Consider the following 16,696-nt stretch of genomic DNA (forward strand, 5'->3'; position numbering starts at 1 on the left):
TAAGTGATTTACAGGAAAGCAAATTCTTTCAGCATGTTTGAATTTCTAAAGAAAAATCCATCATATTTCTTTTCATGTAAAGGAATAACCCATTTGACACATTTTCCCCTTGTGAAAAGGATATGTAGTGTTCCCACTAGATTTAGCTTGTATGGAAAAATAAAGCTATTGTTTTTTGTTTTTAACACACTACTGTTATTCTGAAACTAACTGCATTAACTTCTATGTATGATGTATTTTCCAGACCCAAGAAACTGACACTGAAGGGCTACAAGCAGTACTGGTGCACGTTCAAAGACATCACAATTTCCTGTTACAAGAGTAAAGAGGAGGCGCACGGGACGCCCGCTCACCAAATGAACCTCAGAGGTGCATAAAAATAAAAAACACTGTCCTTTTCACACACGTATCTCGTATGTCCTCTCTCTAACAAATGCCATGCTGTCATTGTAGGCTGCGAGGTGACCCCGGATGTGAACATATCAGGTCAGAAATTCAACATCAAGCTGCTAATCCCTGTGGCGGATGGAATGAACGAGATCTGGCTGCGGTGCGATACGGTGAGCCCGCCACTGTGGTTGTCAATAGTGCTGAATTTTTGAACACTTGGATTTGAGTTCAGTGTCAGGATTGTGGTGCCTTTTCCCCTAGGAGAAGCAGTATGCCCACTGGATGGCCGCGTGTCGTTTGGCATCCAAGGGGAAGACCATGGCGGACAGCTCCTACAACCTGGAGGTGCAGAACATCCTGTCCTTCCTAAAAATGCAGCACATGAACCCTGACCCACAATTCATCGAGCCCATCACCACAGACATCAACCCTGAGTGCCTTGTGTCACCGCGCTACCTAAAGAAGTACAAGAACAAGCAGGTGAGTCGGAGGTTGTAGTGTGTGTGTGTGTGTGTGTGTGATTGCCACTGGACAGTGCACGGTTGAGTGGGTACAGAAAGAGAACGAGAGACAACTAACAGCAATAGCAAAAGAAAACCATAGAAATAATAACACCCCTGGTACTCAGTTTGAGAGGGCATCCAGAGGAGAGAAATAAAAAAACAAGTTTGTTTGAGAAAGGATGGAGAAAAAAAAATGACAGCAAAAAAGAAATAAAACCATAATATAACCTTTTAGTAGGTGGTTTGAGAGGGGGCAGACAAAAAAAAGAAAGCAGATGACAACAGAAACACCAGTGGTCCTTGGTTTGAGAAGGAACAGACGGAGAAGAGAGCAGCAACAGAAATTAAGAACAAAAGCTAATGTGTCGTTTGAGCAAAAAATGGGAAACAGCAATAGCAAGACATCTGCTGCTTCTTGAATTGAAGGGACAGACAGATATGGAAACAATAAAAAGTAATAATAGAAGATAACAATAATAATGTCATCTACTAGTGTGTAGTTTGAAAGGGGACGGCGAGAGAACAGGGAACAAATAGCAACAACATTACTAATTCTGGGGTTTAGAAAGATTTAAAAAAAAAAAAAAAAAAAGACTGAACAAAAAAGCAACAGCAAAAGACCACAATAACAACCTGTACTTCGGGGCAGAAACCAATAACAGTACATTCCGGTAACCTGTAAGTAACTAGCGAGTGTGTCTTAAAGTAAGCAGTGTGCTCTCAGTGAGGCACCATATGGTTTGCGTTGTGGCTGTGTGATTGTTTAGTGGGAGCTTGTTGACTTGTTGATGACTCTCTGCTGGGGGAGTGGGTTGGGACAGAGTGGCGTCTGATGCTTCCCAGATGGGTGCCTCCTGGCATCGGCCTTGTCTTACCCTGGAATGCTCTCCCCTCCTGTCCTACCAAGTAACACGTACTTCGGTAGACTTGAGGGTCCCTGGACCCCCCGGCCCGTCCCTCATTGCCAGGTATGGCAATAAAAAAAAAAAAAAAAGTACGAAAGTAAAAAGTAGAAGTGAATTTTTACATATTTATTTTTACAACAGAGGAAACAAATGCCATCCATCCATCCATTTTCTGTACCGCTTATCCTCACTAGGGTTGCGGGCGTGCTGGAGCCTATCCCAGTTATCTCTACACAAAATATTTTCCGTCTTTTATTACCTTACATAGTGCTCATACTGAGAAGAGGGGGAAAAATAATAATAATTATAATATATTATGCTTATAGACATACTACGCAGAGGATAAAGTATATATTGGGCTTTACACGATCAGGATTTTTGGGGCTGATCGCCGATCAGCATAAAAGGCTAATTATCGACCGATACTGATCAAGCCGATCCGATCGGCGTTAAGTCTAGTGTGTGTGTGTGTGTGTGTGTGTGTGTGTGTGTGTGTGTGTGTGTATATATATATATATATATATATATATATATATGCACACACCTGTGAGTGTTATTTCATATGTCTGCGTTTTCACTATCTATAAATTCGCTGCCATAATCTAGCTCTTGTATCTCAAGTTTTTGCTTGCAAGTCAAAGCAAAAAAATGGTCCAAGTGACGGTGCGCATCTTAGACAAAAACTCATATTTTAGATAACTCGTTAATTTGGGGCAGTACTGTATATGTTTTTTTCAGATTAGACAAGAATTTTTGAATGCCAAAAGCTTGTGATTTTTTTAGGCTCCCACAAGACAATGCATTTGCCACAAATTATTAGTGTACAGTAAAGGCCATAGATTGGTACAAGCAAGTTATTCCCAATCTGTTGTAGTCGTCTTTAATGCTCCCTGGTTCACGTTTCCCCATGTCGCTGCTGTCCCTTTTTTCCTCTTTTAAAAACCCCAAGATCTCAACCTCAGTTGACTTCTGTCTTTTTTACGTCGAGTTTTCATTTGCAGAGCCTATTTGGACGAAGTAAGGGGCAGAAACTACAGATACCCGTTTTCAAATGTAGGGAGTAAAGGTAAAAAGTCTTCAGGAAAAATAAATAAGTACAGATACCTGCAAAATCTACTGAGAGTAACGAAGTATTTGAACTTGGTTACTTCCCATTGCTGCTTGTTGCTACCCGCATGCAGACGTGTCACATGTAAGTCAGGATGAATTGTGCTTTAACGTAATCATCAGCTGTGTGTGCGTGTGCGTGTGTGTGTGTGTGTGTGTGTGTGTGCGCGCGCGCGCTGGAACAGCTGAGTACACTGCTGCCATCAGTGTGTTAGGAGGAGGGTGAGGTGGTCTCCATAGCTTACTCACGCCATGTGGTTACATTTCAATACAAATGTGGACAACAGTATTCAAAAGAACTGGTATCCTGTAAAAAGCGAACAGTACAAATAATACTGTGGTGGTCATACTGCCTGGGAAAAGCAATGTCAGCTTTGATTCCCCCACCCCCACCTCAAAGAGGACTTCCTGTTAACAGAAAGTCCCAGTGGAGACACACACACGGGAATTCCCCATCCAAATCGCACATGTTAAGAGAAGAGAAAACAACACAATAACAATCAACTTCCTGGGTGTGTGTGGTCAGGAAAAACAAATGGCCAACAGAAATTACAAACTCTTGTGGGTCTAAGAGGAATTGCAGGAGATTGTCATACACAAGCAACATTTTGTGAATGTTCGAGGTGAATGGGTAAGAAACTGATATTTAGAGTTGATAGTCATTGAATAAGATTGAGAATTTGAGAGTAAAATTGAAAACTAGACTCATGTGAAGAAAGCTTTCTAATCACAAGGGCTTGGCTACAATGAAAAATGTGTTGTATATAAATACTGTATAGCCTTCAGTGTATATATACTTTTTGTTATATTATATATAATATTATATCAAAATCACCACCCTCACAAATAGAAACCCCGTAGAAACAAATATATTAAAATATTAAGTATTATTAAAACTTATTTTAACCCCCCCCCGCCCTTCCTTTTTTTGAGCTATGGACCATACGAGTGTCCTGATTGTAGTTGGAGATACAGTAAATGGTATCTTAACTTTGTGGGAAAATACAAATAAAATAATATAAATGTAACTTAAAATAATACAATAATACAAATAATTTTGTCAAAATGTAAAATTGATATAAAATGTACTATTTTGTGCCTATTTTTCGTGGTTATTGTGCATGCTGTAGAATAAAGTATTTATTATGCACACACAAAAAAGTGAATGTAAAATATTTCAAAGAGTGAGTAATCTCAATTAAAGTTTTAGATTAATTTATATCCCTAATACAATGCCTTCCTCATTCACAAATTAAAGTTTAATTTGGCAAAGATGAATAATTTGGGATCAAATGTAGAATAAGCCGACATCTCAATGACTCACCACTAAATGTTCTTTTCTTTCCTACCTACTACATCCTTGTGGACATGATTTTACTTCCTGAGTCCAGTCGGTTTGATTCTTTCTCCTGCGTTTCTCATCCCTTCTGTCCTCCCTCTCCAGCAAGGCTTAATCAGGGATTTGGTAAGTTGATCCTGAGTGTCCACTGGGTGCATGTTTGATAACCTGACCACTTGTAGGTAGTAGCCTCCTCTCATGTAACCACATCTTAGTGTCAAATAGCAGTGAGCGTGCTAGATTTAGCTTCTAACCTGTTTAACACTTAACCCATCTCTGTGTTAAAGGACCACATATGTAATGCACGAGATGATCCGCTTCAATGATTTAAGTCCCCACACTGGTGTTGTCCGCATTTATTTGGCTTTTATGTGACCGCTTAATGCCTTAGGAATGGGAAGTCGTCAGCATCTGGAGTTCAACTTTCGACTCAAAGAAACAGTGTCTTCTTTTTGATTTAGCCACAGCTCAAATTCGTTAAAAGGCATAGAAGACTCTTTCATGCGGAGATCCTCCAAAAAAATGGCCAAATAGGCAATAACAGGGATCTGCCATTTGTGCCTTTTACACAGAACCCATTGAAAGTGGGATTTTGCAAAACTGTGCACGCTGTCATACAGTGACAGGGCATCACTCAATCTGATCAGTAGATGACGCCAGCATCTGGTGTCATGTGTAATGTAACATACTTGGCGGACAGCAACAGTTGCTGTCAACACAACAAGAGCGGTTGGCAAAACTTCACACATCTGTCCCGGCCTGTTTGAAATAGGGTTTCAAACCTGCACTAGGGTCTCAAACTAGGATGGTGTTTCAAGTCTGGGTTGGGATTTTGAATAATGGCTTACAACCTGGGTAACGGTAGTAAACGAGGATATAGGTTCAAACAAGAGGTTAAGGTTTCAAGACCGGGTTAAGCTTTCAAACTAGTTTGTATTTAAAATTGGGGTTTTAATACACTGTTTGCAGCCTGGGTTTCACTTTTGAACTAAATTGGGTTTTCAAAGTAGGGTTTCAAGGCAGGGATAGGGTTTCAAACTGGGGTTGGGAGTTTAAAATTAGGGTTACAAGACAGGTGTAGGGTTTCAAGCCTGGGTTCTAATTTTAAACTAGGATAGGGTTTAAAATTAGGCTTTCGGGTATCAAATTAGGCTTTAAAGACACTTAGTTTCCAATTAGGGTTTCAACTAAGGGTGAAGGTCTCAAAATAGTGGTCGAGTCTTGGTTAGTGTTTCAAGTTGAGGTTTCAAATTTGAGTTTAAAGTAGTAGTTTTAAAGCCATCTTTATGGTTTCAAAGTAGGGCTTCAAATCTAGGTTCAGGATTGAAAGTAGGCTTTCTAGCATGGATTAGGGCTGTCGCTTGCCTCTGTTACAGCGCTGATCTACAGTACCACAGAAGGGAGGGAGAAAATTGCTTACTTGATCCCCCATTGTGGGTTGGTGACAGGGAAAGGTGGTGAGAAAACGGGTGTACATACATTCAATGCATGCAGTGTTGCATGGGTTGGAGTTCTCCTTTAGCCCTTGGTTGGGACATCAGCTCCTCTGTCCAACTTGGTGACACTCTGGGGGGTCTTGGTGATGGCTCATCAAACATACACAAGTAGCGTTTAACGCGTGCATGCGTATCTGTATTTCAGATCTCAGCCCGCATCCTTGAAGCCCACCAGAACGTGGCCCAGATGAGTCTAATTGAGGCCAAGATGCGCTTCATCCAGGCGTGGCAGTCGCTGCCAGAGTTCGGAATCACTCACTTCCTGGCCAAGTACGATTAGTCTTAGACGATAACATACAGTAGTAGTTCACTAAACATTCACTCAAAATGCCTATACAGTGAACCCTCGCTACTTCGCGGTTCGACTATCGCGGATTCACGACTTCGCAGGGTTTTTAAGATATGGACATTATTACAGTACCCATCTTATTTTTTTAAATTTAATTTCAATTGTTATTGCTAAGTAGTGTGCAATAATGTGATATCCTATGAAATGATTATCCTATGAATAATATGATAGGGTTTTAAAAGGTCAAAATACACTTTAAATAATTAAATCAATACGGTGTCTCTACTTTGCGGAAATTCGCTTATCGCGCTGAGTCCTGGAACCTAACTCCTGCGATAAATGAGGCTTCACTGTACATTCTAGTGATTAGGGACTATGGAATGAGTGAATTATTCCGAACGCAGTGAATCGTTCATTCATTCCCTACACCCTAATCACTGTTGTAGGGATTTTTAAATGGTGAACCACAATGCTCACTGAAAGGTCCACTAAAAATTCATATACTGTCCAGTGATTAGGGAATGAGTGAATGATTCCGAATGCAGTCGGTGCGTTTGGAATCCTTCACTCATTCCCTACTCCCTAATCGTTACGATTTTGATATAGTGGATCTGGAAGCGGGCCCTTCCGTCACGGTACCCGCTCACACACATATGCGATCAGGTTCCAGGGCGGCAAGCGTGACGAGCTGATTGGCATCACGTACAACCGTCTGATCCGCATGGACGCCGGCACCGGGGACGCCATCAAGACCTGGCGCTTCAGCAACATGAAACAGTGGAACGTCAACTGGGAGATCAAGATGGTACAAAACACACACAAAACACCTTAGCTTAGCTTTAGCCGTTTCAAATAAAGGTTTGTAGCCTTGGTTAGGATTTCAAATTGTGATTTCTAGCCTTGGTTATTGTTTCAAAGTATGGTTTCAAGCCAAGGTTTGAGTTTCAAATTAGGGTTTGAAGCCATGGTTAGGCTTTTAAATTAGGATTTAGTGCCTTGGTTAGGGTTTCAAAGTATGATTTCAAACCAATGTTTGGGTTCAGGGCCTATGTTAAGAGTTTCAAGCCATGCTGGCTTTCATCTAATGAATTTGGGACTTGAGATTTAAAAGTAGGCTTGCAACTAAGGGCTTCAAGCTTGGGTTAGAGTTTCAAATTTCAAATCTTGGGTTCGGGCTTCAAATTATGGTTTCAATTAGGTGTGAAAGTAAGGTTTCAAATTACGGTTTCAAAGCACAGTTACAATTTAAAATGGATTCAAACCGGGGCTTGGATTTCAAATTAGGGTTTTTGGCAGTGGTTACGGTTTCAAGACTGTGTTAAAGTATGTTCTGAAAGAAGGGTTTTAAGCATGGGTCAGGATTTAAAGTTAATGTTTCAAAGTAGGGTTTCAAACAAGTGTTCAAATTTCAAACTAGAAACCAGGTTTCAAATTCAGCTTTCAAGCATTGGTCTGGATTTAATGTAGGGCTTCAAACGAGTGTTAAAATTTCAACCATGGGTTAGGCTTACAATGTGAGGTTTCAAACCTGGAATAGGGTTTCGAGTTAGGCTCCTTGCAAACCAGGGTTAGGGATTAAAAGTGGGGTTTTAAACCAGGTTTACGGTTTCATAGTGTGGGTTTTAAGACATAGGGTGTCAAGGCTTTGGCTCTGAAATAAATCTCAATGGCATACACAATGACTTCACGCACAGATGCTAACGGCAATAGCATGGAGCCTCAATATGCGTCTGTTATCCGTCTTCTTTTTGTTTGTTTGTCTGGCGCCCTCTGCAGGTGACCGTGGAGTTTGCGGACGAGCCCAGCCTGTCGTTCATCTGCGCCGAGGTGGACTGCAAGGTGGTCCACGAGTTCATCGGGGGTTACATCTTCCTGTCCACGCGGGCCAAGGACCAGAACGAGACTCTGGACGATGACATGTTCTACAAGCTCACCAGCGGGTGGGTCTGACCGGACCTAATGAGCAGGACCACAACCCGCTCACTTTATCAGAACCGAATCCATGGATTGCCACGCTCTTGGTTCCCACTAGTAAAGCGCGCGCGCTACATGGTGGCTAGTTGAATTTTATGGCACTCGTAGTGTGCACTTTTGCCTCACTAGTAACATGTAGTTGACCTACTAGAGAGGACAAAGAACATACTAGGAGATGGACCTCAAGCTAGATATCGAATAAATAATAGTATACTATTTATTCAATATTCTTGGTATCTACATATAATTATGACAGTTCAGCATACTAGTAGAATGACCGACCGTCTTACCAGTAATGTTTTTGTACACTACCGTAACATTTTTGCATGCTTGTAGTACAACTCTGGCATACTAGTAGGACAACTACCAATTACTAGTGAGTCACAACTACCAGGGGGTACTTTGGTGCTATGAGTAAGAGCCAGGAGTTTACTAGTGTCTGACACATCCCTCTATGCGAAGTCATTTGCGCATTTATTGGATTTCCTACTAGTGCCCTGGTGTCCATGTACAAATGTGGTCTTTGTCCTCACTAGTAAGTCAATTCAGCACAGTAGTAGAACGAGGTCGCACTAATAGGACAACTACGTTACTCATGGAAATTAATCTTACTTCTCATGAGTAAGATAATTTGGTGCACTAGTAGCATGATGAGAGATCAATAGTAGAATGATGAGAGCGGACTAGTACGATGACCTGGGCTCACTAGTAGGATGACCAGAGTCCACTAGGAGGACAGCTACTACTGAGGTAAGTGAGCTAGTGAGGCAAAACTACTAGTTGGCACTTTGGCACTACTATTAGGGTCCATGAGGCTACTAGTTTGGGACACATGCCTCTATGGAAAGCGGTACTTTTCCTCACTATTAAGATAATACAGTGCACTAGTAGACTGACTGGGGCAAAATAGCAGTAATAAAAGCAGGCAGTTTTCAACTAGTGCACTGTTTTGCCTCACTAGTAACACATAGTTCTTCTACTAGTGTGAAAAATGTCATGCCGTTGAAGAAGGCAGTAGTGGAAACAGCATTACCAGTTAGAAACGACACTCATTCTACTAGTGTCATGAATTGCCTTACCAGTGAGGACAGCGCGTACTAGTACCTGGACACATGAGCGATCTAGTATGATATCGAATAACTGCTCAAAGGGCTTTCCCCAGCCTCTCCCCTAGGTCCTAAAAGCCACCCTCTCCCCTGTAAGCACTTGGACACCATAACATTGAATTTGGGCTACTTGGACTATCTTCCACTAAGAGACCACACCCACTTTGCATGAAGTGTGAAGTCACTTTTAATATTGAGCAAAATTATGAAATATTACTATCCGCATTTTTTTTGTTTTTGTTTTAATACAATCGGTCTAACAAAACGGACGTGTAAAATAATCCTCATATTACCTCTACCCGTCTCTCACGCCACATAGTATTATTCGTCTTCTCAATAGGATTTGTATGAGAACGCACCAGCAAAGGCCACACACCACCCCACAATGAATTATGCAAGCAACGTGAAGTATTATTATTTTTTTTTGTAACTAATGTAAAAACACAGCTTTTATAGAATTGTACAGTCTTTTTCTCTCTGCTTTGAGGGGTAAGTGTTTGTGTGCGTTTGTGCACGTGTGTTTGTGCGCAAGTGTGTGTGCATGTGTTCTTAACGTGACGAATGACAGCGCGTATGCCATTGTCAGTCATAACGTTAAGATGAAAATATCCTAAATTTACGGAAATGCCTTAGTTTCTTTTACTCAAACACTACTTTGCAGCTTTTTGTCGTCGTCCAAAAAGTATTTTACAAAATATGAAGTTGTCTTTGTTTTGTTTGCCATTCTTGTCAGGAGTGACGGTGCATGTCCTGTTCTTTTGTTGTTGTTGTTTTTGACTGTAAAAATACATGCATTTATTTTAAAAAAAAATAAAATTAATTTTTATTTAATGCCTCACTTGATTTCTTTCGGTTTAATTCAAAATGTTTCAAAGTTCAATATTTTTTCTCAAAATTCGGACTGTTCTTAGAATTTAAAAAAAAAAAAAAAAACATCCTGGGGGATAAATCTAATTGTCAGAAAATTACTTTTTTTACAGAAACAAATTTGACTTTAATCAGATGAATGTACTATACAATAGTTAAAGAATTTTCTTGAAATGGTATGACCTTGGGTGCGGGGGGAATGAGAATTTGTTCTTAGAAACAAGACTTCTCATATTACAGCTCGGTTGTAACGTTACTTCTCATGTGAGTGGCAGTAAAATTCTAAATACTGTAAAGTGATTTTAACTTTGCACCTTGTATTGTTTTTCCAGTTAAAAAAAAAAAAAATGGTACAAAAGCAGTTTGCAACAAAATACACACCACACTTGCACTAACTACATTTTCCCACCAGAGGGGAGTGCAGTAACTTGGATTTGGCTTCCCAAAATTGACCCCCTCAGAAGGATTCTTCTCTCCATTGTCAACACCAATCAAACCGCACACAGAGGAGAGATTATAGAAGAGTGGTTGCCTTGTCTTTCCATTTGCACATTTAGATGAGCGGGCATCGTATCGGGCACCTGCTACAACTCACTCGGACAGAAAAAAATGACGAGGGAAAAAAGTTAAGTTAGTTTTGAAGTGTTTTTATTTTTAATTCATTACGATTTTTTTTTATCTCAGTAAAAAGTGAATGTAAATAATAAAAGTTAACCCAATTTGTGGGGAAATTAAAAAAATATAAACATTTGCTCAAAGATTTTTGTAAAAAAAAAAAATTTCCATCAAAAAAATAGAGCATCCTTAAAAATGATTTTTAAACTAAATTCTCTAAGCAGAGTTGATTGTTTTCCATGTGACCATAATTTTCTTTCACCTAGATTCAACTTCAATCATTACCTGACACTTTTGCTATGTTTCATCAAATTGCCTCGTGGAATACATTGTGGTCATCCAGGGAAGTCTTTGTGTGTTTGTGTGTGTGTGTCCCCCAAAAGAATCCTTGAAAAATCAGGAAAAACAACACACCAACCCGAGTATTGACACCAAATAATGCGTTATCTCCTTGTATCCCAGCCAGATGCACTACATCATTACTCAGAGTCAGTGTGGCCACTTGAGAGCCACATCAAAACAAAAGTGACTTGTTTCCATGGAAAACTACTAAACATGACATGATGCCAAGACTCTAATGATAATATCATCAGTTCTGTGTCGCAGTGTTCTCATCTCATCTCGTCGGATAACAAGATTTTTTTGTTTTTTTTCCCTCAAACAATTTGTCTGGACTGATGTCATGCATAAACAACACCATTACAAATTGAGACTTTTGGATGCTAATGTGCCGGTATGGAGCCGGTCTACCCTTGACATCATGTCACGTGAGTACAGGGCCAAGATGGAGCCTCGTGCTGCTGCTGCTGTTGATGATGATGGTGACGTTCCCTTTCATCACTTCTTCACTCAAAAGAATAAAAACAAGTGACGTTACGAAAAAAGTCACATTGGGGAAAATGGCTTTGCGATGATGTGACAATGTGGTGACGTTCATGGCTGGTGAGGCACTGACAAAGTCAAATTTATAAATTTATGAGACCGCGTGGCAGCCTGACATATAAAACTGGTCAAAAATGTTTATAGACATTATTTTTACATACATAATTGGCCATAAGGAGCATTGCATTCACAGTGTTTTAGAGAGAGTGTATTTTACCATAGCAATTTCTTCGGTGTTAAATTACTTAGTGGTCGGGGTTGAACGACTAAAGATCTTTTGTAGTCGAATACAATGTGACGGAAGTCCAATTGAAGTCGATTAATTGGTGACATCATTGATGTTTTGATTTGCACAGTGCAGCGGTCCCCAACTTTTTTTCGTGTCACGGAGCAGTTGCATGTAAAGACATATTTCGACAATCCGGAAAAGAAACAAATAAAAACAAATGATTAAAAATACAAATCATCATGACGCTGAACATGATCAGTGGATTAGAGTCCTGTGCGTGTTTCCCTTTAACAAACCAGCTGCTCTCATCTTGTATTTCTAAGCGTAGCATGTCGTAGCCGGGCTCCCAAAAATCAAACATTTGTCTATTTGACTTGTGCTTTTATTGTATTTGAGAATAGAAAAAAAAAGTTATCGTTAGCACACACTTGTCCGTGCTTTAATAGACAACATTTTGGCGACCAGAGGCTAGCCGATATTCTTCTCCACCGCCATCTTACTTTCATACTCTCGATGCGTGCGAATGTGTGAAGATTGTATCGCCTTGCTGGCCGCACATTCCGCTGCTCCAAAAAATGTTTTAGTCTGGCGAAGGCAGCAGACAGGCGAGTCGAAGTCTTCTGGAAATTGGCCGATTGGAAGACGCGATTAGTCAACTTCTTTACGAGTGTACCACGTGGTTTATTTTCTGACCTAATGTTTGAAGCAGATCTTGGAAGAACACTTTGCTCGCTCAAGCAGGGCAGAACAGACATCATCCGCTTCTTCTCAGCACTCATTTTCTTAAGACGCACAATGAGAAAAAAGCTTGGTGATAAGTCACATTTTTGCTCAGAACACAAAGATGACAATCAAGTCATCCGCCATTCTAAAAAAAAACTAAAATAAATTGGGGCATTTGTAAGTTAAAGTACCAGTGTACCATTTCATTCCCAACTAAGTTCTCAGGAGATCGTGATATAATTGAACTGTTCTGGTGAGTTTACTTTCAGTAATGCAGAATTCCAAAGCAGCGGTGATGGATCGGCGTATGAAAGCCATTACTAGTGACTGGTTCTGCACGTATACATGATGGATGGCTGATATCTGCTTTAAATCTCTGTTCAAGTGGCTGTCTCGCCCATTCCTAAGCCACGGTTCAAAACTGCTGTGAGGAAAAACAAAGCGTATAAGAATAACTTTTTTTGTCTTAAAAGGTCATGCGGGGAATTTCGATGATCTGTTAATAAAATAAAGCGAGTCCGTTTTGACAAGCATCAACCCAAGATAAACAAATGAATCTGTCCCCCCACATGCTGACCATGTGAATTTTTGATATTTCAATTCTAATGTTAGAAACGACACAGATGACACAATTATATATAAGATGAATCTTTTGAAGTGGCTTTTATACATGTCCATGAAGACTCTTCAATGTAGACAAGCAGAATTTCTGGACCTGCCATTTGTTGCTAGGCAGAATGTCATTTTCCAATTTTTGAAGCTGGAAATTGTGGGTTTTTTGATTTTCTATAAGCTATACTCATTATAATGATGAGAAATAAAATCATGAATATTTCAGTGTGTGGTAAATATGTAAAATACGAGTTACACATTTTGAATTGAACTACCAAAATAGGTTCTCTGTGCTATTCTAATGTATTTAGATGCAACAAAAACATCATTATCTCTACTCATGAACAATTAACCGTTAATTATTATCTTCATCAAAAACCCAAAAGAAAAAGCTAAACAAACCTCAGAGTTGTTCTTTTGATGCTTGCTGAAGAGGCACATTTTCTCCAAAATTCCAATAATAGTGTGTCACGGGTGTTCGATTTTAGAGATTCCAGTGTACATTTTTGAAAGACGGGCAAAAAATGTTGGTATGTGGGCTCCCTCTCGTGGTATGTGAAAGAATCACTGAATTAAATGTGCAAACATGCATAACGTTACCTTATTTTTTATTTCATTTTTTTACTCAGGACAGTACATTTGTTAAGTACAATTCAGGTGTATTTAACCTTGAAGTACAACTCATTGTCATTTAATGATTTAGAACTGTTTGTTTTGGAACATCTTTATAGTCACAATTTTCATTAAACGTGTATGTGCAATACATTTGAATTCAATCATTATTTAAGCCCAGTGTTAGTGTTCCAACTGCATAATTCTACAGTGGCATACAATAATATTAAATGTACTTTGTAGGAATAAAAAGTTTGAAAACCACAGTGGTGGGGAACTCCGTCCCCTATATTCCCAATTTTTAGTGTTACTAGTTCTACAAGTGTATTAAGGAGATCCATCTCTCAGTTATCGGCAGTTCCATGTTTACCCGGCTCACCGTGGAGGCCGAGGCACCTGCCCACAGCACCCTACCCCATCCAGGCCGCACACAGCCCAGGCCCAGCTCCATGTGGGTGAGAGGATGTTTATGTGTTGTAGGATTCAGGGAGGAGGAGGAGGGAGGGGGAAAAAGTCGGACATGTAAGCCAAGGGGAACAACGTGCCAGGTAGGCCTCTGATAGCAACCCTCCACCCGCCTCCTTTGGGAGCGCTTCTCATTACTGAATGACAATTGATGGGAACCGAGGAGGAGATGTGGGGCGATTAACCTCGAAACCTCTTTGGTTCTTTGGTGGCTTCCTTCATCACTTGCTCGTGCTATGCGGACAAACTTCAAGATGTTTCATTAAATACGTTTTCTTTGGAACACTTGACAATGTTTACTAGGAGATCTTCTGCAGACACACACATGAAGTGCTGTACATCTTGTCAACTACAAACTACCCTCCTTTAGGTGGCACCTAAACCCAAAAACGTGTAGTCCAGAAGATGTTCCAGAGAACCTAAAAGTCGGATTTTCCGAGAAGATATTCGGTCAGTGTTCTTTCCACACTTATTACACGTGTGCTCATATGTTTACATACCCTTGGAAAATTTGTAAGATGTGTAGCATGCATATATATATATATATATATATATATATATATATATATATATATATATATATATACATACATACAAAGAAAATAATGAGATGGTCACCATTCAGTCATAAGTCATATTGCCAGTATTGGACAATTTCTGCCATGGTATGTATGTATGTGTGTGTGAATATAAACTTTTAATATAAAAAAATATATATACATATTTTTGGTGCTTTTAATGTGTGGGTTCTATGTGTGTACATGTCCTAACCCACGAGTCATAAAAACAGAAGACTACAAGCTCCCTAAACCATAAATTCACCACCTAGCCAACCCAAAAGATCACGGCACAAAAAAAAGAAAACAACTTCATGCATCCAAGCACCACTTGAGCCATAAAAAGTGTACGTTTTTCAGCTCATCTGTTGGGAAACTGCTCTGCGGTCCGCTGTGGCCTGTAGCCTGGCGTCGTCAGTACGAACCTGGACACGGTCACACGTCTTTCATCAGGAGTAAATCAGCAGTTAGCTTTTTCCCTCCGGAGACGAAGCTCCCTGTTCTCCCAAAGTGACTAGCAGGAAAAAGCCAATGCCCTTTGATCCCCCACTTTTTTTTTTTTGTGGTATACCCCACTAGGAAACAGTGACTCATTACTTAGAGCAGGTTTACTCATATCAGGGAGGTTTTACTTCTGCCTTTCCACAGTTTCCACAACCGTCTTGTTGTTGTCCTTCCCTACGGACCTCCCTCGCAGCCAACCCCTCTCCCGCCCACCTCTCATCTGCATTTACTGAGCTTGTTGAAATCAAAGTTGATGGTCTCAAAGTAAGCAGAAAAATTTCAGAGGAAAACATTTTTCTCCCTGTGGATTCTCCAAACGAACAGTTTCCACCTGGTGCTGCAGATGGCGGAGCAGCTTGCTGTAGTTGTGTGTTCAAAGAGCCAGACAAACTTGTGAGTTGAGAAGCTTAAACGAGGAACATTCAGACTTCATTATTAGCGACTGCCAGCTGCCAAGTACATGGTTTCATTCACGCTGTGTGATTAGTGAATCATTTGTAGAATTTCGCCACGGGTGAGAGACAACCGGGTTTGTTCACGGTTGTAATGAACTCTGCTGGGATTTCTCTACCAGTGCAGATTAGATGTAAACACAATCATGTGAACCCTGGTGTCTTCCAAGACTGCTTCACCAGGTGAGTCTGGGTAACCCAAAAGGCAGCGGTACTGTTGAAGTTTGGGTATTGTTGCACATTTTTCCTTAAAACGCTGTCCAACGGCATTTTATCTCTTTCGTTGCCATCTGTTGTCAACCTCCTATCTACGCTTTAAGACGATTTTGAATTTTTAACATGAGATTCTCAGTGTTCCACTGCATGAATTGGTAAAGGTGTAAAGCTGAACAAGCAAGTAAAACGTGTTACTACCGCCGTGTTTTAACCAGTTCGGGGGGGTCATCGGTTTATGACGGTGGTTTTGGTCCTATGGCAGCGACATAGCCCAAATTTGTACATAAGTCAGAAAATGCAGTGGTCTATGAGTTTGAAAGTCATAATTACAGTGAATATTTGTGAGTGTTCCATGTGACCATGTATCGTAACCACGAAACGGCGTATGCCGCGACCGTTGTCAACCGAAGATCTCTTTTCCGTGCCAGAACCAACAGAAACTCAAAAACAGGTGAAGACAAGCTTATCGCTGTTCCTTTGTTTCAATAAATCATGTTCCGACAATCCTGGATAATGAACTAATTGTTATAAACTGGTGATTGAACAAAAAATTGTTAAACCAAATGTGAATGATCAGCGTCAAAATCAGTTAAATTAGCCATTCAACTATGATGATGTTACTGTAAAATATCAACGAACTGCTTTGATGGAATCGTGAACTTTGTGGAAACATGTTTTACTCTGCCATAAAAATCCATTCGCCATTATTATACATAATGTCTTTGTTTGGACACAGACATTCCGCCCATTTTGAAATATTGAAAGTACAACACGAGATGATTGTGCAAAGACAGATTTATGCATCTATGGTAAAGTGGTCAAATGAAAGCCGTTTGTGGTGTGCTTTTACGAA

At 40.2% G+C, this 16,696-nt stretch overlaps 1 protein-coding gene across 3 annotated transcripts in view; it reads left to right on the plus strand.

The window, feature by feature from the left end:
* The window catches only part of fermt2 (FERM domain containing kindlin 2), a 52,903-nt gene extending 42,952 nt beyond the window's left edge, over positions 1 to 9,951 (plus strand). For 2 of the 3 annotated variants that reach the window (XM_061695699.1, XM_061695700.1), the window contains 6 exons: positions 245 to 369; positions 454 to 560; positions 652 to 870; positions 5,886 to 6,010; positions 6,693 to 6,834; positions 7,806 to 9,951. In XM_061695699.1, the coding sequence (XP_061551683.1) occupies positions 245 to 369; positions 454 to 560; positions 652 to 870; positions 5,886 to 6,010; positions 6,693 to 6,834; positions 7,806 to 7,979 (892 nt within the window). In that variant the 3' untranslated portion in view covers positions 7,980 to 9,951. The other variant, XM_061695701.1, reaches the window with a different exon arrangement.
* Positions 9,952 to 16,696: the final 6,745 nt, after the last annotated feature.

This window comes from Phycodurus eques, chromosome 14, assembly GCF_024500275.1.
Source record: "Phycodurus eques isolate BA_2022a chromosome 14, UOR_Pequ_1.1, whole genome shotgun sequence".
Taxonomy (NCBI): Eukaryota; Metazoa; Chordata; class Actinopteri; order Syngnathiformes; family Syngnathidae; genus Phycodurus; species Phycodurus eques.